The sequence below is a fragment of the Aquila chrysaetos genome, chromosome 8 (genome assembly GCF_900496995.4).
Source record: "Aquila chrysaetos chrysaetos chromosome 8, bAquChr1.4, whole genome shotgun sequence".
Classification (NCBI taxonomy): domain Eukaryota; kingdom Metazoa; phylum Chordata; class Aves; order Accipitriformes; family Accipitridae; genus Aquila; species Aquila chrysaetos.
Window position 1 is genome coordinate 43,815,263 of NC_044011.1, and position 21,536 is coordinate 43,836,798.

The 21,536-nt window shown below is 63.1% G+C and overlaps 1 protein-coding gene across 13 annotated transcripts in view; it reads left to right on the plus strand.

The window, feature by feature from the left end:
• Positions 1–318: 318 nt before the first annotated feature.
• IGSF9B (immunoglobulin superfamily member 9B) overlaps positions 319–21,536 on the plus strand; it is a 50,621-nt gene continuing 29,403 nt past the window's right edge. For 6 of the 13 annotated variants that reach the window (XR_003924612.1, XR_003924613.1, XM_030022529.1 and 3 more), the window contains exons 1-12: positions 2,485–2,994; positions 8,439–8,636; positions 9,751–9,897; positions 11,468–11,619; positions 12,810–12,927; positions 13,745–13,886; positions 14,003–14,148; positions 16,632–16,774; positions 17,663–17,803; positions 19,130–19,246; positions 20,917–21,009; positions 21,113–21,263. Coding sequence is in view for 10 of the 13 variants with exons in the window: in XM_030022529.1 (XP_029878389.1) it covers positions 2,835–2,994; positions 8,439–8,636; positions 9,751–9,897; positions 11,468–11,619; positions 12,810–12,927; positions 13,745–13,886; positions 14,003–14,148; positions 16,632–16,774; positions 17,663–17,803; positions 19,130–19,246; positions 20,917–21,009; positions 21,113–21,263 (1,708 nt within the window). In the remaining 3 variants the exon portion in view is untranslated. Of the gene's footprint in view, positions 522–2,482; positions 2,995–8,438; positions 8,637–9,750; positions 9,898–11,467; positions 11,620–12,809; positions 12,928–13,744; positions 13,887–14,002; positions 14,149–16,631; positions 16,775–17,662; positions 17,804–19,129; positions 19,247–20,916; positions 21,010–21,112; positions 21,264–21,536 lie in introns of those variants that run through there. The other 7 variants (XM_030022537.1, XM_030022538.1, XM_030022535.1 and 4 more) reach the window with 6 other exon arrangements.

Here is a 21,536-nt window from a genome sequence, read left to right on the forward strand (position 1 = left end):
GACCCCGAGCCGAGCCGTGCCGTGCCGATCCGCTCCGTGCCGATCCGGCGCACCGCCCGCCGCTCCCGGCAGTGCGCATGATACTGCGGCGCAGGGGCCCCGCGCGCGCCAACCCACCTTGAAACGGGCCCGGGCCCCGCCGCCGGCCAATCACCGCCCACTCCGCCGGGGCGCCGGCCAATGGGAGGAAGGCGGGGGCGGCACCGAGCCGCTAAAGGGCGCAGGCTAGGCTGCGCCCCGCGCCGTGCGGCGGAGGGCAGGTGCGGCTGAGGCGGCGGCATGGGCGCGGGCATGGGCGCAGCGGCGGCGGCCGGCGGCCGGCCCTGAGCCGCCCCTCCGGCCCGGCCAGCCCCGCTGCGGCCCGGGGAACCTTACCCCGGCCCAGGGGAGCCCTGCCCCGCCCCGGCCGGGCCGCCCGGCGGGCGGAAGATGCTGCTCACCGGGGGCCGGTAGTACTATGATTTGGTATGTGGCCGCTTTGGTAGCAAGTGTGCTCGGCGCCCGCGGGCTGCCCGTCCAAGGTGAGTGGGGCGGCGGGACGTCCTCCTCCGGGGTGCCCCGTTTTTTTTTTTGGGGGGGGGGGTCCGCCGGGCTCGGCGGGGCCGCCTCTGCAATCCTCCCCCCCCCCCCCCCCCGGGTGTACCGGCTGCGAGGGGGGGGGGGATGTGCCTGCACCGGGGAGCTCGCAGCGGAGGGATGGGGGGGGGAGCACGTCCCGGAGCTTGCACCGGGAACGGGGGGGAGCACGCCCCGGGGGTGCGGCGCGCTGCGGCTCCGGGGGGGGGGGGGGGGGGGTTTGCGTCCTCTCCGGCGCCTGTGCGGGGAGCGAGGGGGGGGGCTGAGCGCTGCCCGTGTCCCCGGGCGCCGGCGCTGCAGCGTAGGCGCTGGCTAGTTCGTTCTTCCCCGCTGCCGGTTTTTTTTTTTTTTTTTTTTTTTTTTTTTTGGGGGGGGGGTGCTGTTGGGAAGCTGGGAGCCCACCCCCCCCCGTGCATCTTCCCCAGGCGTTTTTGGCAGTGACCTCCCGGAGGGAAGTCGGGAAGTTGAGGAAGGAGGAGCCGGCAGCGGCTCCCGGCGCTGGTGTGCGGCAGGTTTTGGTTCTTTTTGCCTGGGTCTCCGTTTGCAAATTCCCCTCGGGAGAAAGGCAACCTTGCGGGGGGCACGCCTGGCTGGGTGCGGGGGGGGGGAGAAGCGGGGCGGCGTGGTGCCCTGGCCGGGGACGGGCAAGGGTTTCTCCTTCCCCCTTTTTCTTCTCCCAGCCTGGGGGGGGGCGGGAAGCAGCAGGCAGGAGCTCCGAGGGGCGCCGGCAGCGTTTGCCCTTCCTTCCCTGCAAGGGTAGCCCGGCTGGGCAAGGAGAAATGCAAAAGGGATTCGGTGCCTTCCCCTGCAGACCCCCCCGCTGCGCTGCGGGTTTGGGGGTGACTTTGCTCCCCTCTGCCCAGGGGAGGCTGCCCTCCTTCCCCCTCCGCTGCAGGCAGGCTGCTGCGCCAGGGTAAACTGAGGCACAGGGTTGTCCAAGGTCAGGAGGGAGACAGCGGCGGGGAATAACCCTGATTTTCCTGCTCCGGCTTCTTTTTCTTCAACTGCCAGCCCCCTCCTTCCCCCCCAGCCATCCCTGCAGGAAGAAGGGGAGCTGCCCGCTGCCGATGCAGCACCGTCTCCCATCTCTGCTGCCGGTACCTCGCCGGGCACGGGGCGGCCCTTGCGCCCCGGTGGTCCCTACCCGGCTTGGGACGCGGGACCTGCGCCCTGGGCGTCACCGAGCCCTGCCCGTGGGGATGCGGTGGCCGCCGGCAGCAAGCGATGCCTGGCTGGCGGCCACCGCCGCTCCCCTCCCCACGGCACGGGGGAACGCCGCCTCGGCGGGCGCGGGTGGGCCGGGAGAGGGGGCACCTTGGCGTGCGCCGGGGTGCCGCAACCTCCCCCTCCTCCCCGCTGCATCACGGTGCTCCTGGAGCGTGTGGGGTCACATCTGCACCCTGCCACGGACCCTTGGCGTCTCTGCCTGGCAGCCGGCTCCTTGATGGCAGGGGGGAGCCGGGGGGGGTGGTGGGATGGTGGTGTCGGGATGGGGTTGCCCTTTTTCGGGGGACGGGGCCCCCTCTTGCTGTTGAGCAGCGGCCGGCTGCTGCCTGCCTGAAATGCATCCTGCGGCGTGGCGAGGCGGTGGTTTGCAGCAGTGGTTTGTAGAGGGAGAGGAGCAGAGCGGCGAGCTCGGTGCCTGGGAACTTGGAAATACCTTGGAACCGCTCGGATGGGGCTCCCGAACCGGTGCCAGGGTGGGTGGGCGCGCGCCGGGGACCCCCGGGCGCGGGGGTGCCGCGCGTACGACGGAGCGGTGTGTACGTGATGAATGAGCGCGCCGTGAGTAACGCGTGGGTGGGCGCCGGGCGTAGCGGGCGAGGGGGTGCTGCGGGCCGGCGCGGCCCCCGCGGGAGGGCTGCGTGGGGACGGGGAGCCAGTGGGACTCGCCCCAGCACCGTCCCCTCCTCGTGGGGGGCTGTCACCCCCCGTCGCTTGGGGACGGGGCTTCGGAGCAGAGCTGGGGCTCGCCACGCGCCAGCGCGCTCGCTGGGGCTTTTCCCTTGGCCGTGGCCTTCCTCCCATGCCGCCTCCTCCTCGCCGAGTCGGGCTGAGATGCAGCAGCGCTGGCCCCGAGCGGCCCTCTTGCCTGGCCTGGCTCTCCGGGGGCTTTCCAGGCGTTAATCGGCTCAGAGAGGGAAGGAGGGCACGTTATCCCTTCTTACGGCGTGGGGGAGGAGAGCTGGGACGTGACCGCGCCGGGAGTGGGTGTCGGAGGAGGGATCCGGCCTCCTGGCATTCCCGGCGGTGCCGTGATGCCGAGGGGCTTTTCCTCCCTCTCCCACGAGCGTGACGCAGCGCCGCACGGGGATGCTCGCGGATCCGGCAGGCGCGGTTTGCGGAGGGAGGATTCGGCTTCGCCGGTCCTGGGCGAGGGCTCCCGTCGAAGAGGTCCCCCCCGGGACGCAGCGGCAGGTGATGCTCGCGGCGCTGACCTTGGCCGGTCAGAGCGGCTCGCCGTGGCCGTGCCGGTGCTGCATCCTTTACTCGCTCCCGGCACAGAGCCCTTGCACGCGAGGGCCGGTGCCTCGTCAGCCGTGGAGGGGTTTGGACCGGCAGCCACCGGCTTTGGCACGTGCGGCTTTGGCCCCACTCTCCTCTGGCAAGGGGATGGTTTGGCACCGGGAGCGGCCAAGGGGCTTGGCCCAGCTCCCGTTTCCATCCTTCCCCGGAGGATTTCTGCTCCTCTGGACCTGTTGGATGGGAGCGCGCGGGGCAGGGAGGGATGCGCGCGTCTCGGTGGTTGACTTGGCTTGCCGGAGGGTTTTTGCGGTGATGCTTTCCCGGCTTGGTTGGCTTTTGACTTGGAAGATGCGGCTTCGCTGGTGATGGGTGGACCCTGCGAGTTCCTCTCCGGAGCTGTGGCGCGATGGTTTAGCTCCCATTCACCTCCAGTCCTCCGTCCTGGAGGTCGTGGCTTCAGGCTGGAAGAGAAGCCCTGCAGATGGGCGAGCAGTGGGTCCAGCCCCGTGCCGTGCCGATGGAGGAGTTCTTCCCTCTCCCTTCCCCTGCGGTAGGCATCTCCCGAGCGGCGGGCCCTGGGCGACCAGCTGGCCTTTGGAAAAACAACTCCCTTCCTCTTGCTTCACCATGGAGAGGCTGGCGTTGGTGGGAGGGCTGCCTGAGCCAGGAACAGCGTGATTCAGGAGCTGCTGGCGGGCAGCTCGGAGCGCTGCCTGCATCCCAGTTACCAGTCGGAGGGCTGCGAAGGCATCGGGGTGGTACGCGCCGCTCCGCGGGAGGGGCGATGCGAACAGCCTGCCCGTGGGTACCGGCGCGATGTGGGTCTGGATGCGCCGGGTTGAGGGGCACGGCACCCCGGCAGCGCTCTCCGGGTGCAGGAATTCTCGCCTGGGAGCGATTTCGGCTCCGTCCTCCTGCCGCAGCTGCTCTGCTCGCTCGGCCCTGCGGCGCGTGGAGGGAGCTCGCGGGGAGCGCGCAGGTAGCTGCTGGTCGTTGCTGGGAGATGATGGCTCCCACGAGGCGGCTGCCGTGTGGCACGTGGGGATGCTCTACGCCGGACCGGTGGCGTTTAGAGGGAGGGGGTGCCGGGGACACCCAGGCGGGAGCGGGGACACCGGGGTGCCCACGAGGAAGTCTTTTTCTTGCACGCTCCGTCTCTGTGCCTCTCTGAGCACCGACCCGTGCCAGCACGTATGCTCGCTGAGCTGTCACCCAGCTGGGCACCGTCCCACCCGTGTCACCGCGGGGAGTGGGGACCCACCGCGGCAGGTGGGGGGCTGCCGTGGGGCAGCACCCCGGGCACGCGTGCTCCCCTGGGGGTGCCAGGGCAGCTGCCTGCCTGCGTGGGGACGGTGTTGGCGGTCCCGCGGGACACCCCTTGTCCCCGGGGACGGGGGTTTGAAGTCACCATCTTGCCGTGAACGGGGTGCCAAGCCACCCCTCGCAGCTAATCCTGCTCCTCCGCTGGCCCCACGCGACCTTGAGGCACGTCACTTGACCTGCGCGTCGCCCTCCATCCATCTGGAAAATCGGGTTTAAAACGCAGGAATCGCGCTGAAAGCCCAGATGCTGCTTTCCAGCTGGGGGAGGGGGCGAGGGCTGTGTTCCTGGCCCCCCCCGAGGCTGCCCCCCACTAGGGGACAGGCGGATGCTTTCGGGGGGGGGGGGGGCTGCGGGTCCAAACTTGCAGTGGGGGGCTGCAGCCCCCACTGAGCTGTTGTGGGGGGGGGGCAGGCAGCTCTCCCCGCATCCCATGCACCGGCTCTGCAGGCTGGTTCCCTGGAACGGGTGTCCCCCCAACCCCTGCCGCAGGCTGCGGTCGCTGCCCTGCTTTTTTCGTGGTGCTGGCTGCCTGCTCTCCTTCCCTGCTGGCCTCCATATGCCACGCCGGTGGCCTTGTCCTCAGAGATCCCCGCCATATCCCGCCTCCGCTGATGTGAGCGGGATGTGTCAGAGCGGATCGCGTCTCCGCTCGGCGGGGAGGAGGGGTCCACGGGCTCGGGGCCTCGTGCCTGCTCCTTCAGCCCATCCCCATGGGAGGACGGGGATGGGGACAAGCGCCTGGGGTGGAGGGTCAGGTTGGGATCCTCTCTCTGACCCCAGGGCATGGGTGTCCGCTGGGCAGGGCAGCCTTCCCAGGCTCTTCACCATCGTCCCTTTGCCGTGGGATCGGTGTTTATCCCCACCGCGAGCCGAGGTGCAGCGCTAGTTCATTTGGAAACCCGCTCTGCCGCGGCCGCGTCCTTCTCGCGAAGCGTCTGCGGGAAGGGTCCCGCTTCAGCGAGTGCGCCCGAGATGCTGGGTACCACCAGCTTCACCGAGTCCCCTGTTGCCTTACATCTCTGCTCTCGGGACGGGAGGAACTGGATGCCCAGGCCCGGGCGAGGGTCTTCCCAGCCTTGGCAATCGCCATCCCGGGGAGACCCGCGGTGGCACCGTCTCTACGTGGCGGCAGCTTTCCCTCCTCTCCCTTTGGGATGCTGTTCAACTCCACCTCCGCATCTTGTATTCTTGCCTCCTGGCACACAGCGTGCTTTTATTTTTCCTGGATCTGCTTGGATGACGAAGCCTGTTGATTACTTGTTTTTCTTTATGAGGCATCCCCCAGCTTCGCGTGAGCTCCCACACCGAGGGGGGATTTGGGGTTCGTGTCCCCGCTGCAGCTCCCCGATGTTGACCCTATTTCCAAACCACACGTTGAGCCTTGAAACCCCCCCTGAACTTGGCTGGGAAAAATCAAGTGGGTTTAAAAATACCTCGTCTGTTTGCGCTCTGCTTCTTCTGGCGTCTGTGGATTGTTTTCAAGCGTTTCCCCACAAATGTGGGGGTGAGAAACGCTTCTTTGAATCGCGAGCTGCAGTCTCCATCGCTCACGTGCCTTCAGCGGCCAGGACGTGGGAGGAAAACCTGGTCGGCGCTGGGAGCGCGGGGTTAGCAGGTTGGGAGGTTGGGGAGGGCCGAGGAGGGGTCTGTAAAACATCTCCCCGCTGCGTTCCCGCCATCTCTGGAAACGGGGACAGGAGGGCACGGGGGCCGGTGGCGGGGCGGGTGGCAGCTGGGGAGAGCCGGGGGCCGGTTAGCCGCCGTGGCTGCCAGTCGGCCGTGCGTGTGGGGAGGCGATGCTCAGCCGTGCGTGCAATTCCCCACCGGCCTCGCGATCAGACACCGGCGCTGCGAGCTGCTGGGGCTGACCTATTTTCCTTCAGCCGGGCGGCCCTGGCCGGGCGTGGGTCCGGCAGAGTTGGCTGGCTCGTCCCCTCCCCGGGGACGTCACCCACTGGTTTGCTGGGGGAGCCGGTCAGGGGATCCCAGCGTAGGGCTGTGAGTGTCCCTCCCCGGTGCCCATCCCCAGGGCGTCTGGGTGGTCTCTTGGGCGGCGTGGTTCTCCAGCTGGGTAAGCGTCAGCATCCCCAGGCTCCATTTGGCGTTGAGGAGCTGAAAACCAAGATCCCACCTTGGTACCCGAAGGAGCTGGTGGGCTTGGGGCAGGAGGGGGGGGCTCGGGAAGGGGCTGGGGGCACTGCCGCCTCCGTCCTCTGCCGCCGCTGGGAAGCAGGACAGTCCCTTTGAAGGCGGCGAGGTGCCGGGGACCCGCTCGCTCGGGCAAGGCGGCCGGGGAAGCGCGCGTCCTTGGATGCTCTTGAGTGGCACGTGACAGCCGCTGTCCCCGATCGGCGCTGGTGGTGGTGGTGGGGGGGGACCGTGGGCAGGGAGAGGGGTTCCCAGCCCCATAACGCACCCCCCTGGATGGGTGCAGCGGGGTCGGGGTGGCAAGGGAGGGCTGACACCGTCCCTGCCGACGGGGTGCGAACGCTCGAGCTCGCCGGCGATGCGGCGATAAGGAGGGATGGAGAGGTGCGAGAGCCGTCGTCAGGGCGATGCAAAGCGGGGGGCAGGAGCGGGGTGCGTGTGTGCCGTGCGGGGACCCCCCCGCTACCCCGTAGCAGGGCCGGGTGCCTGCGGCGGGCGTGCGATGCAACGTCTGCTCCTTCACAGATGGTTCGCGGCTCCGCATCCCGGCGTCGCCTTCCCTGCTGCCACCAGCCAGCCCTCCCGGTTAAACGGCCGCCATCCAGCCCCGGTGCCCGGCTTGCCGGTGCTGCGGGCACAGAGGACGCCTGGCCGGCTTCGGGGCTCTTCTCCTCTGCCGTGGCACACCTCGCGGGGGGTTTCGGCAGCGGCCCGGGCTGTCGGCACTGCCGGCTCTGCCCGTTCCCCTTCCCGTGGGGGCATTCGGCCGGCGTGCCCGTTGGGTGGCACGGCGCGGGCCTCTTGCCGGTACGCGCTTGTGCCAGAGCCAAAAATAGCCGGTGATGCTCGGCTCCCGTGGCGGGGAAGCGGTGATGTCACTCGCCGCCAATCACCGGCAGCCCCGAGGAGCAGAGCGGAGGAGTGGGAACGTGCTTCCCCGAGCATCCCCCCCGGAGCAGGCGGTGGCCGCGTGTGCCAGGAAAAATGGGGGGGGGGGGCCCTTCCTCGATGGGAAGGGAGACGTGGGGCCGAACCCTGCGCCTGCAGTTTTGGGGACCTCCCCTTGGCTCTTCTCCCCCCCCCCCCCCCAGCCTTGGGTTTCCCTCTCCCTTTCTGAAAGCCGTGCTGAGGATGCAGCTTTGCTGCTGATGGCGAAGAGCAGGATGACGACAGGCTGCAGCTGAGCAAGGAGGCACGGCCGGGGTGGAGCAGTGCCTTCATCTGAGGCTGAGACCAAAGCCCTGTTTAATTACCCCAGCCGGGGGCTGGGGCTGGGTGGGAGGAGCGGGGTGCCAGACTCGATGCACAGGTTGCAGCCGGGTTTCAGGCCCGGATCTCTCGGGAATGCCTGAGGACGGGTGGGCTTGGCTGGAGCATCGCTGCTCCGGCGGCTCAGGTCCTGCGGGAAAGCTGGATCTGCGGGTCGGTGGTCCCTGCGCGCTCGGTCCCACTCGCCGGAGGATGCAGGGGCGCAAGCGGGGCTGCAAAAGCAGCCTTTTCCCCGCCGCGGGGATGCGGGGCAGCCCTGACGGAGCTGCTAGGTGGGGAGCAGCGCTAGGCGTGCTCCAGGCACCCCCTCTGCTGAGAACAGGGGGTCCCCGAAACCCCTGCGGGGTCGCTGGGCGCCACCCTCGCCCCGGTGCAGGGGGTGGGAAGCCATCCCAGAGCAGCAGGTACTTGAAGGTCACCCTCCTGAGTCCTGTAGCGGCTTGGGGTAGCCCTGGAGCTGGGTGGAGGGGCTCGGGGACCCCCCCTGGGTTTCAGGGTGGGGGAGACTCATCCCTGGGGTGATACCCTTGGCAGAGCCACGTGGCCGCGCATCATCTCCGCTACGGCCCTCCCGGGAGTCCCGGTCCTCCGGCTAACACCAGTGCCGGGGTCCAGGGATGGGATCAGCCACAGTTTCTTCCTTCGCCCCCTCGCAGGTGCCCTCGGCTCGAGGGAGGAGCCCGAGTTCGTGACCGCTCGCGCTGGCGAGAGCGTGATCCTGGGATGCGACGTGATCCACCCGCTCACGGGGCAGCCCCCTCCCTATGTCGTGGAGTGGTTCAAGTTCGGCGTCCCCATACCCATCTTCATCAAGTTTGGGTTTTACCCTCCCCATGTCGACCCGGAGTATGCCGGTGAGTCCGGGGGGCGTGGGTGGGTACGAGGGGGACGTGCCGGGTCCCGGTTGCGGCGCAGCCTGGGATGCGCAGCTCCGCTCCATCCGCTCCTCCGTCGGAAACCGCGCGGGCTCTGCCTCTCGTTGCTCGCTTTCCACCCAGTTGGTTTTAATTAAGCAGCAGTGCTAGGAAGCCAGCTGGGCTGCGTGGGATGGGAGCAAGCGAGGCAGAGAAACCCAGGGTGACGTGTGGTGGCGGCGGCTGCCGCTGCTGCCGCTGCACCCCGGAGCAGCTGTGAGCCTGAGAGGGGGGATGCTGGGATGCTGGGGGGACGGTGGGGATGGAGCCGGGGCCACGTGCTGGGTGGAGGTGGCAAGTCGGAGCTGCAGAGGCCACGTGGCAGCTCGCCAACGTGCCACCCACCCCACGTGGCCGGTGGCTTCTGGTGGGGTGTCTGGGCTGGGGACCAGCCACGAGTGGAGGAGTGGAGTGGCGTGGTGGGACAGACCCGTTTCCATATGCCATTCCCTGGGGAGCACCATCCTGAGGACCTTCCTTGGGTCTTGCTTCCAGGCTCTGTGGGGCTTCCTCCACCCCAATTGCTCCCCTGGGAAATCCTGCAGCAGGGAGGATGCCAGCACCCGAGCCTGGGCTGAGCCCTGCCAAACTCAGCTCATGCTTGAGCAACGCTGGAGCCCAGTGGCCGCCGGGCTGGGGTGCGGGTTCGGGCTGCTTTGCTGCCAGCCCCAGTTTCCCAGGCCGTGCACGGGGTCAGCCCGGGGCCACCCTGCTTTTTGGGAGGCTCCCAGGCCGGGGATAAGCTTTGGGGTGCGCCTGCTTGCCGGCTGTACCGCCGAGGCAACTTGCCTGACCGCCGCAGCTCGCTCTGCCCTCGCCGGATGGGCGAGCGTGTTGCCGGCCGGCTGCAACCAGCCCCGAAAGCAGGGATGGTGGGATGCTGCCCGGTCCCAAAGATGCTGCAGCCGCTCGGTGCCTGCACCGGGCTGGGGTGTCCCTTGCAGCGATGCTCTGGGGGGGGGGACGACTGGTCTGGTTCTGGTGGTGGTGGCGGTGGGGCCGTCGCGTGGGGCCGGGGGGGGCTGCCGAACCGACGGCTGTGCTCTCCCCGCAGGCCGGGCCAGCCTGCACGACAAAGCTTCCCTGCGCATTGAGCAGGTCCGCTCCGAGGACCAGGGCTGGTACGAGTGCAAAGTGCTCATGCTGGACCAGCAGTACGACACCTTCCACAACGGCAGCTGGGTCCACCTCACGGTCAACGGTGAGCCGAGCGCGGCGGGGGGGGCTTGCGGCATCGCCGTGGGGTCGCGTGCGGTGCCGAGACGGGTTTCCCTTTGATTTCGGATGGACGCCGGACCTCGGTGGGATCTGCGCCTTGCAGACGAGCGAGCCTGAAGCCATCTAGGCTGGCTGCTCCAGCCAGGGCGTGACTTAAAAAGGGACAAACTTTTATTAGGGATTGCGCAGTTTTAATTACGCGGAGCTTGTTTGAAGGAGAGACATCAAGAAACGGGGCTGGGAACGAGCGTCCTCTTAACAAACAGATCAGAAAATCAAATCTTTGTTTTCTTGAAATTCAGATTTACTCAAATTACTTTTTCGTTTTATTAAGGCTGCGTATGAAACTAATTAGCGAACTGTCGTTCTCCACATCAGAAGAGGTCTTTATTTTTAGACCAGCAGCAGGGCTGTGCCTCTCCTGCTGCAGTGGGGTGGTTGGAGAAGAGATGTGGGCACCGGCAGCTCCTCGCTGGTCTTGCCTGACCTTGAGCAATTAATTTAACCTTTCCTGGGGACGGCTGGGCTGCGGCACGGAGCAGAGCCACCTAATTGAGCCCAATTAGCGAGCGGAAGCTTTGCAAGCAGGGCCGTGCAGCACCACCAGCCCCATCCCTGCCTGCCACCCTGCCTTGCCGCTGCCTCCTTTCCCCCTGCCTGCCCTCCTCCTGCCTGCTAATGAGCTCAGAGGGCTTGGGAAGGAGGGAGAGAGGGAAGCGAGAGGACGAGGAGGAGGAGGATGGTGCCTGTTTCACTTCCACGGGGCGCATGGATCCTGCGAACTGCTGGCCCGAAGGGCTGGAAGTGGTCATTGGTGCCCCAGGTGCCCTGTGCCTCCCCAGGCTCGACCCCCTGTGCAAAATGGGGCGCTTTTGGGGTTTTATGGGGCACGCAGGGGCTTCATAACAAAATAATAACTGTAATGCTCCCGGTCCGAGGAATTGCTTTCAGGGGGAAGGCTGTGGCTTTCCCCCAGCTCATTACAATGCTTAATTTTCTTAGGGGAAAATAAAAATCAGTTGGGGAGAAACAAAATATAATTCTTTTTTTCCCCGAGCAGATTAAATTGCCAACCTGTCTTCCTCGAAAGTGGGCTTTAACAACTGCTGGTAATTAGGGGCGGGCTGTAATCCTGCCAGCCTCTTTAATCAGGAAGGAGCCTTTCGATCTGCACTGCGGTGTTTTCCCATGTTTTGACAATAGCAAGTTAATGTGCAATGGGGGGGACGACGCGGTGCTGTGCCCTGGCGCTGGTGGGGGGGGAGAGGGGACAGGGCTGGGGTGCGATGTGGCCCGGAGTGGACGCCCGCAGCGGGTGTCCCTGGGGACAGCCCCCCCCCCCCCCCCGTGACAGCCGCTGTCGTCCCCCTCCCTGCAGCCCCGTTTTGCCTTTGGGGTGGTCCCAGCCCTGCCGCAGGGATGTGCGGCGTGTCCCCTGTTTCTAGGCGGCAGCCCCCCCCTCTCTGTCCCCCTGCCCGCCACCCCCCTGAGACCCACAGCAGCCACGTGTGAAACGAGGGGGGTCACCACGGTCTCCCCCCCCTGCCCCACAGCTCCCCCCACTTTCACGGAGACGCCGCCGCAGTACGTAGAAGCGAAGGAAGGCAGCAGCGTCACCTTGACCTGCATGGCGTTCGGGAACCCCAAGCCCATCGTCACCTGGCTGAAAGAGGGAGAACTTTTGGGTGCCAATGGCAAGTACCAGGTAGGTGGGTGGCGGGGGCTGCCCCGGGGGGGGCTCCTGGGCGCCCCGCCGGCGGGGACGGTATATCGATGGGGCCACGGCAGCGGCAGCTCTGCCGTGCCTGGAGCCGGGTGTGCTTTCTCAGCACTTCTCCTTGCTGAGATGCCCATTCCTCGCCCCCCCCCCCCATCCATCCATCTCTGCTGAGCAGCAGCCTCTAATGCTGCCTGCCCTCGGGTGCGGGCTGGTCACACCCCCCCCCCCCCCCCCCCCCCCCCCCCAGCGTTTAGGGCACCCGAGCTGCTCCCTGGGAATGCTTGTCCTCCGGCCAGGCGCTGTCCTGGATCCCAGAGATGGGGTGGGGGCTGTAGCCTGGAGAACGGGATGGGTGCTGTGGGGCTGGGGCAGCGGGAGGTTTGGGCAAGGAGGATTTTCCCATCCTCCCCCCCGCTCCCAGGACCCTTTTTGCATCCCAGAGTCTCCCGGGCAGAGATTCCCCCCTGAGCTGTAATTGGTAAATCAGGCATTGGAATCAGCGCAGGCACTAATGAGAGTAATTAGGAATCATTTGTTACTAATTGAAATAGAAGGATGAGGCAGAATGAGGTGGGGGGGGTGGGAAGCCTGGCTGGGAGCAGGGCTCCCTGTGCGTGGGGGGGCTGCTACCCCGGGGGTGACCGTCCCTCGCCTGTCCTTCCTTGGCTGTGTCCCCGGGGAGGAATTTGGCCGCTCCTCTTGCAGCTGCGAGGTGGCCCCACGGGGAGGACGGCGACCGAGCCGGGGTCTCCCCCTGGTACCCCCACCCCAGGGGTGGAGGGGGTCCCTTGGGAGCAGGGGATGCTCCGGCGAGGCATCCCGCTCCTTGTGAAGCGCTGATGGTGCCGGGGCGCTTGGCAGAAGCGCTTTGGAGTCTGCCGCCTGCCAGTCACTTCTGCGGGAGATGAATATGTTGTGAGGGTTATTTATTTATTTTATTATTTTTTTTTTTTTCCTTCCCCTTGGCGTCGAGCAGAAACGCGTGTGTTGGTTTATTAATATCCGAAGTCTTGCAGAGCGGGGAAACCCGTTTCTCATCGGGCCCTAAAAGCGCTGGCAGCTCTCCGCTGTGGGAAGAGCCGATGGAGGGAGGGTGCTGAGCTGGCGCTAGGGTTCACCCCCCCTGCCCCTGGGGTCCCTGCCCGCGCTCCAGGGTCTTCCCTTGTCATTCCCAGGTGAGCGACGGGAGCCTGACGGTGCTCTCCGTCAGCCGGGAGGACAGGGGTGCCTACACCTGCCGGGCGTACAGCATCCAGGGAGAGGCTGTGCACACCACGCGCCTGCTCGTTCAAGGTGAGATCTTCCACCCGAGCCCCTCCAGCTCATCCTCAGCCGCTGCCAACCCCGGGGGGCTGGGAATGGGCTCCGTGGGGGGGAACTCGGTGGGCTGCGGTGCCACCCCGAAGGGACCCGCAAGCCTCGCGGGCTCGGCGGCGTGCCTGCTGCCCTGTGGCTCCGCATCCCGTTTGTAGGACAGAGGAATCCACTTAATTGGGGCAACCGCGGTGGCCGTGCCGATGAACATCTGGGCCCCGGTGGCAGCTTGGTTTTGTTCGGGAAGCGGGGAGAAGATTGAGGCTGTCACAAAGCGCCTTGTCAGATAGCGGTGATGTATGGCAGGCCTCCCGCTCCTCGCTCCCTCTTTTATTAAATAAATCTTTAATTAGGTCAACAGCTACTGGCAGAGAGAGGAGCGTGGGGTGTCATCTGCTCCGCTTTCACCGTGTCGGCGAGCTGTGGACGCTCGCTGCCCGCTCCCGGCAGTTTGCTGTTTTCCCCCTGCATTTTTCCCCGCGGGTGATGTGATCCTGGAGATGTGCTGGGGATGAAGGGAGGTGTGAGCTCGTGTGCCCTGGGAGCAGCAGAGCCGTGCGCCACGGACCCCCTCCCCAAAGCTGCAGAGATTAGGGGAAAGGGTTGGGAATAACAGAGCCACCGTGCCCCTCGAGGTCAGCCCCTGCACCCTGTGGTCCTGGGGGATCGGGGCCAGCTCTACCCCAGAGCCCTCCAGCAGCTCCCAGCCAACGATGCTGCGATGGAGCTGAGCCCGAGCAACCCTTGTGGGGACACCTGTGCTGGTGGGGGTGACGTTTTTCTCTCCCCCCTCCAGGACCTCCCTTCATCGTTTCCCCTCCGGAGAACATCACGGTCAACATCTCCCAGGATGCGCTCTTCACCTGCCAGGCCGAGGCGTACCCCGGGAACCTCACCTACCTGTGGTACTGGGAGGAGGAGAACGTCTACTTCAAGAAGTGAGTTTGCAGCTGGCGTGTCCTCCTCCTGCTCCCAGATCGTGCTGGGACCACCAATGGGGTGGGCATTGCTCCCCCGGGTCTCCCCATGATCCTTCTCCCCTCTTCTCTTGCAGCGACCTGAAGTTGAGGGTGCGGATCCTGATCGATGGGACGCTGATCATTTTCCGTGTCAAGCCAGAGGATGCTGGAAAATACACCTGTATCCCCAGCAACAGCCTGGGCCGCTCGCCATCAGCCTCTGCCTACCTGACGGTGCAGTGTGAGTGCGGGCAGCGGGGCCTGATCCTGAGGGGTGGGGGCTGGGATTGACAATTCCCGGCTCTGAGGCAGCCCCAGAGGCTCTGTCGTCCCGGTACGATGCTAGGCGGCTCGGGTTGACGCGACAGCAGCCTTTGGATGAGCATGCAATCATCCTCAGCAAAAGGCTGAGAGCATCCCACGTGTGCTTGTAGGGTGCGGGCAACAAGCAAGCAAGTAGCCCGAGCATCCCGGGTACCGCCGCTCGGCTGGGACCGGTGTCCACCTTTGATACGTGTGCATTTTGACTAGGCGGGCATCTTCCCACCGCTGCTGCTGGCGTGCTGTCTTCATCATTGTGTCGGGCAGGGAAACATGGGATCAGGGCTCTTGCTCTCAACTGCCTACTCGTATTTGTTGGTGTTTATTATGGGGGCTTGTTCCCGCAGCATGGTTTTTCTGTGAGCTCGGTAGCTTTACGTGTCATATTTTTCAGGCGGTAACTGATCTAAACAAGCTGAGGAGAAGGGGCTGTAGCAGGAGCGTTGCTTCCCACGGTTGTTCTCTCTGGCTCCCCAGGCGGTAATGGGTAGTGTGCCACCGGCGTCCTGTGGCATTCGACAGTAATGGCCTCAATTGCTGCCGCTCGCAATTGCAATATTGCTCTGCTGTAAAAGACTGCAATGGTTTTATTTTATAATGAAAGACAGGCTTGTGCAAAGTGGCCTCGCGACTTGCGTTTTGAAGGCTGCCTTAGAGCTGCTGCCTGTAGACCCAGCGCTGGTTAGTGGGAAGCCCCACGCTGGCAGGGAGCTGCTATGAGAAGGGCTGGTAGGTCCCGTCATTTCCCTGTGGGGATGGATGAAGGGGCAGGGGGATGGTGTGACTGGTGCCGAGCCCAGGCAGAGGCGTGATTCGGGGCTTGGATGCGCCCGGCTGGGCAGCTCTTGGGAAAGCATGCAGCCTCAGGCCATTAAATCTGCCCTGCCTCTAATCCAGGACCACTCGTCAAGGCTGATAGCTGTTAAAAATAGCTCTAATGGCAGGAAAACCGGCGTTTGGACAATCTGCCGGTCAGACGGCCCTGCGAGGCTTTGGCGCAAGGAGGTGTGCTTGGCTTTTTGTGCTGCAAACCCCTTTCCTCCGGAGCAAACCTTCTCATTTGTAGGGGGGCTGATGCCTCGGGAGGGAGGCTTCCCACCCACCGAAGCAGCTGTCGGATGGGGACACTGGCTCTGGGTCATTAGTGAGCCGGGCTGGCCCCCAGCCAGTGACCTAGTAGTGAAAGGCTCGATCCCATTACCCTCTCCCACGCCGCCGGAGCCCTTGATTACATTTCCGAAGAGGTGGAGTTAAGCGGAGGGGGGGGTAAAGCCCGCTCCATATGCAGTGCTTGGCAATCTGGGTTATGGTGCCATTGCCGGGGGCGGATGGTTTCAGGGAGCGGTTGGGGTTATGTGTTTCGGCAGGGAGGGAGCAGAGTTCCCAAACTCGGTAGCTTTTGCCCCAAGAAGGCAATAAGGAGAGGGCACCCCCCCCATCCTCCATCCCTTCCTTCGAAACAGCTTACCTTTAACCCCAGCTTTGCGTTTTTGCATCAGCAGCGCAGGGAAGCTGCTCCCCCCCCAAAAATGCATTCATCCCTTAATGCAGCGTAAGCCCCATCAGGATTTTCCCATAACCTCACGCTGCCGGTGTCTAGACGAGATTGTAGAAATACTCGCTCTTCTTATTAAAAGTAACTTTTTTTAAAAAAGCTTCTTATTAAAGAAAGTCTAGATTCTCTCCAACCCACTCACACTTAATTAAAAAGCTCTTAGAAGCACTGTTAATGACACATTCTAGACTGGAGGATTGTGAGACGCCTCTCTGTGTGGGTGGTGCAGCGCGGGGTGGGGGGTTAGGTATGTATTTTAAGCTTTTTGCATCCTGTTGGAAAGGGTGGAGGTGTCTGATGCTCAACGCAACCCAGCCTCGATGAGGCACGAGCTGCGAGTACAAACAGGAGGTAAAGGGCTCATGGCAGCCTGGCCACGGATCCCTTCTCCCATCTCGTTGCTGCAGTTGGTGTGTTTTAAGGCTTGGGAGTTGAAATAGTTTTCACTGCTGCTGTGCAAAACCAGGCTGCGGGGCAGGCGGGCGGCTTGCAGGGTATGCATCGCACCTTGCACGTGCGCCGCAGGCTGAGTGTGATGGAGCAGCTTGGGCTTCAGCAGGACGCAAGTCAGTGGGGATGTTGGAGCAGGCGTATTTAATGTTTCTTCTTAAATGCAACTTTTAATGAGCCCCGGGTAGGAACACCCTGGGCATGAGTAAAGCCTCCCAGAAATGCCAGGTATTACAGTGGATTTGTGTGTAGCAAGCCTAGAGATAACAGCCTGCGGGAGCCAAGGTGGTGTTTGGGTTTGGAATTCATTATAAAAGCGATGTAGATCCTCTGAAGCCAGGCGGTGGGGGAGAGACGGGCTCTTTCCCCGTGCTAACGCGGTGCTGCTGCTCTCCCAGATCCTGCCCGCGTGGTGAACATGCCCCCCGTCATCTATGTTCCCATCGGGATACATGGATACATCCGCTGCCCGGTCGAGGCAGAGCCCCCGGTCACGCTGGTCAAGTGGAACAAAGACGGACGTCCCCTGCGAATCGAGAAGGTAACAAAAAGCCCCTGGGGAGGGATGCGTGGGGGCACAGAGGGGGTTCAGACCTTCGTGTCCTCTGCAAATGCCAGTGAGCATCACCGGGCACCCTGCGGGTCCAGCCTGCCCGTCAGGAGAGAAGCAGCCCCGTGGGTGGGATGACGCTGTGCTTCCTTATCAGCTGTGGGCAGAGTTAATTCGGGTTCTTGTGTGGAGCCCCGGGTGCCTGTAGGCGCACTGTCTGCATCTCCCAGACCTAATGCCTGCTTCCCTCTAAAGTCACCTCCTGATGGCCCTGTTTTTTTTTTTCTAATGGCAACTGATAGTTAAAAGACCCTTTTAACAAGTCTCTGTCTTCCTATAATCATGGTTTGATAGTCTGAGCAAGGATATTAGCCATTAAATATTTAAAGAAAACGCTCAGTATTTTAAATTTTTACTTAAATATTAACGATCCAAAGTTTTAATTCCGTTTAAACCTGTTGCTGCTGTGGGTTCCTGGTCCTTGGTGCCCTCAGCCCCTCGGGTGGAGTTGTCTCCTTGGTGCCACCAGGACAAGTTTTACTTAGGGTGTGATAGATTCTGATGTTAAATCTTTTGGGCTATTTGAAGGAGCCTGGCTGTGTGTAGGGAGGAGGGCAGCTGCAAGATAAACCTGGATGTCGTTGGGTGCGTACAGAGCAGGGCAACCCTTCCCGGGAGGGCTGCGTTTGGACGGGCTGATCTTGCCCATGTTTCCTCTCTCTGCGGTTGAGGAGATGGCTTGGATGCTGGGAATTGAATTGGGCATCGTCCGGGGACGTGACAGCCGCCCTGGGCGTAGACGGGGGGCTTGGCCGAAGGGAGAATAATAAGCTGTGGTGGGTGTAGGATAAGTCAGCTCTCTCTTGCTCACTGCTGCAGTATTCTGGCTGGAACCTGCTGGAAGACGGGTCGATCCGGATAGAGGAGGCAACCGAAGATGCTCTCGGCACTTACACCTGTGTGCCTTATAACGCCCTGGGTACGATGGGCCAGTCTCCCCCTGCCCGACTGGTACTGAAGGTAACTTGCCTGCTAAAATCCTTGCTCTGCAGCCGGCATGTTTGCCGTGAGTTGTGTTCTCTTGTGCCAAGAAGAGCTCCCGTGGTTGTGCAGGATGCTGGAGCTCCGGGCCAGGCGGCGTGAATGCATGCATGCTTTGCGGAGGTATCTCACTCTGCAGTTAGGCTTTTTTAACGTAGATTTTGCAACGTGCGTGTCGCTCGTTCTGCCTTCCTGTTCGGCACAGTGCTGCAGGGATGGATGAGGTGGTGGTTTTTTCTCTCCATGCTGCTTATTTGGATGGTTGTTCATTCTGTGCAGAAATTCAGGTCTTACTTTGCTTTTCCAAGCCCTTCTCTATGAAGAGAGCTCAAGAAGGGCTCTGTGCCCCCAAACCTGTCAGCTTTTCCACCTACATTACTCAGCTTAGCAAAAACCTGTCGCCTTTTGCTCTGAGCCTCGTCTCTTACCTGTGCTGAGAAAGGCGAACGCGGGCCCTCGCGAGCATCCTTGAAGGGGAACAGCAGAGGCTCGAGCACGAAGGCGCATCTGTGCTGCGGGTGGAGGTGTGCTTCCCACCAGGACAGGCAAACCCTGAGTGCACCCTGCCTGGCATATCTGGAAATAACCTGCCGGATCAGGGGCATAGGTTTTGGCATGGGCTGGGCCACAGCCGGTGTATGATGAGTATAAGGGCTTGGGTAGCACTGGACCGGGGTAGGTTGAGGAAACACGTCCCTGGGATGGCCTTTTTGCCAACAAAATACAGCCCTGCTGACCTGGGCTTGGGTTCACGGAGGATTTTAATAAATGGATGATTTGAGCTCTAGAGATGCTCCACGTGGTCCTGCTGCGTGCAGAGCCCGAGGCGTGCTGGGCTCCCAGTGCAGTTCCCGGTGTTGCTGGGGTGGGAGCGGCTGCCTCTTCCTTCCTTGAACAAAAAGTCCTGTGCTTGTGAGCGGCGGTGATTCATGGTGTGTCGCTAAGGTTGACATGATAACGCTTTCTGTATCATAGACACATCCGCTAAGGCGGCTGCGGAGTTGATGAAATCAGGTTGATGTCTGATGCGATGTGGGTAGTTTTTTTCCTGTTTACCTCCTTAAAAAGGATGCCCTAGTGCAGCGGCTGTTCGAAGAAAACTTCCCTCCGGGTGTATAATTTGGTGTACCGTAGAGCCTCCGTAGCACATGCTCTCTGCTGCGGCTTTCCTTGCAATGTCTCAACTTTACCTGAACCGGTGGTTCATTTGTTTTGGAAAAGGGCTGGGTTTGGTGGTGGGGAGCCGCTCGTGCGCGGTGGGAGTTGGCGGGGGTTGACGCTCCTTGCTTTTTCCCTCGGCTGCAGGACCCCCCCTATTTCACGGTGCTACCAGGCTGGGAGTACAGACAGGAGGCAGGGAGGGAGCTGTTGATTCCTTGCGCTGCTGCCGGAGACCCCTTTCCCATCATCGCCTGGAGAAAGGTACCCGGCCTGCCAGACAAATCTGCAGTGCCTTTGGCTTTTGGTGAATATTGCAGACAGAGAAGCCACACTCTGTCCCGGTAAGAACAAACTGCAGGTACAGCTGCTTCGCTTTGGGCTGAGCCACTGCCGTCCTGTCCCGCAGGTGGGTGGGGGAAGCCCGGCTTGTGGCCACCGAGTACTTTAATCCCGTGAAACCATCACGGCGGCATCTGCAAGGCTGAGCGCTGCCCCCACCCCGGCCCCCTCCTCTTCCTCGCCAGCGCTGCCCGCAGGACGCCCTCCTCCTTGCCTGCCTGCGAGGTGGTCGCCGGCAGGTCGTGGCAGCCCCGGCGATGCCGTTCTCGTGGCGTGGACCTCCCGCGGCGGGAGGGGACGTGCCACCGGAGCGTGTCTGGGGGGGTCTCTTGGCTGTGTTTCGGCAAGGGGCTGGACCAGTCGGCAGCTGCTTTGCTGCCCCGTGACTTCGAAGACCTTGGGAAGAAGCTGGTTTAATGATGCTGGACGTAATGATTTCAGGATGTCCCTTTCTGTAGAGCAGGGTAGGATCCGGTGTGGTGGCGCAGCCTGGGAGCAAACAGGGCTTTCCAGTCCTCCTCCAGCCTTCCCTTTGCTTCCCACCTTCGCTGCTCCCGTAGGAAAGCCACCATGCAGGGGACCTCCTGGGCTCTTTGTCCCCCTGTCAGGATCTTCTCTCCAAGCCTCCCATCCCCTTCTTAGGGCTCCTGAGAGTGAGCGGAGTCCCCGCGTTGCCCAGTGGGCACCATCCTCTGTCCTTGTGCTGTTAGATGCTGGATCTCTTTGAGTTCCTTTTACTAGCATGAGGAGGACCGTGACTTGCACAGATTGCAAGTGACCTACCTAAAACTTGTTGCCTGTTTAGTCTTTTTCTCCATCTTATTTTTCTCCCCTCCCCTCCCCATTTTTATTCAGGTTTCTTTTCAACCCCTCTTGTGCCTTCTGGCGGTCCTCCTCATCTCATGACTCTGGGCTTATCCCCCCGCTGACTCCAGTCAGGGCTGGCTTGGGCTGGGCTCAGTTTCCCAGTGGCAGAAGCAAGCTCCCTCGCTCCCCGTCAGCCCACCAGCGCTGACCAGTCTCTTGAAAGACTCCTGACAACTTGGGCTTGGCGCTGGTAACCCCACGTGCCCGTCCGCTCCTCTGCTCATCCTGCGTGGCATCGAACCGTGGGTCCTGGTGCCGATCAGCAGAGACCCCTGCGTGAAGAACAGCTGAAGAGGACTCAGGACAACGTGGGATTTGCACAGCTTTGGCTGATGGGCGTAGACATGAGTTCTTACAAGCTCCGTTTTTCTGCTCGGCTTTGAGAGCTCCCGGGCACCTCCACGCACGCCATCCTTCCGCGTCCCTGTGGGGCCCTTGCTGCCCAAACCTCTGATGTGAAGGGTGCTGCCTCTCCTCTGCCGCTGGCTGAGGCTGAGGGGCAGTTTGGGCATCTCCTGGGGCAGGCGGTGCCTTCCCTGGCCCGGGAGGGTGTTTGCCAGGGGTGGCCAGTACGCCTCCCTCTGCAGCGGTTTCAGCTTTGGATGCCGGAGGTTGAGTCCCGGCGCAGGGCTCGGTGTCCGTGTGAGTGCTGTGGGGTTTTCCGCTTGTGTGCGAGTGCTGAGCATCAGCCTCCCTGACGCGTGCCTCTTGCGTTGCCCCGCCAGGTCCTCTCGAAAACGGGGGAACCGGCTGCCTTGCCACGACCGGAGAGACCAGATCCCTTGCCGGTGGCCGGCGGTGTCCCCTGGGCCGCGCAGGTAGCTTAGTGACCCCACTGCCGCCTCACCCTGCCCCGCAACCCGCTTCTGAGTCGTGTTTTTTTTTCTCTCTTTGCCCGGCTCCCCCCGCTCCTTGCCCAAGGTAGGGAAGCCCAGCAGGAGCAAGCACAACACGCTGCCCGGCGGCACCCTGCAGATCCGCTCCCTCGGCAAGGACGACCACGGCGAGTGGGAGTGCGTCGCCACCAACATCGTCGCAAGCATTACTGCCAGCACCCACCTTACCGTCGTAGGTACGGGCAGGGCAGGGGACGGGCGCCTGGGTTGAGTCCCCCAGGCAGCGTGTCGGTAAAGGCAGGAGATGGGGATGCTTCCTGCGAAGAGCAGCGTCTTCTTTAAATGTTACTGACTGGTGGAGCTGCCTTTTTCTGCCCTGTTATTTTGGCCACCTGTGGACGCAGCTGTCCTGCTGCTATTTCTAGCAGAAATTCCAGGTGGCCCGTGCTTGGTGCAAGAGGAGTCCCTTCGAACCAAGGCTGGGAGCAGACTCCTTCCAGCCCCCTTGC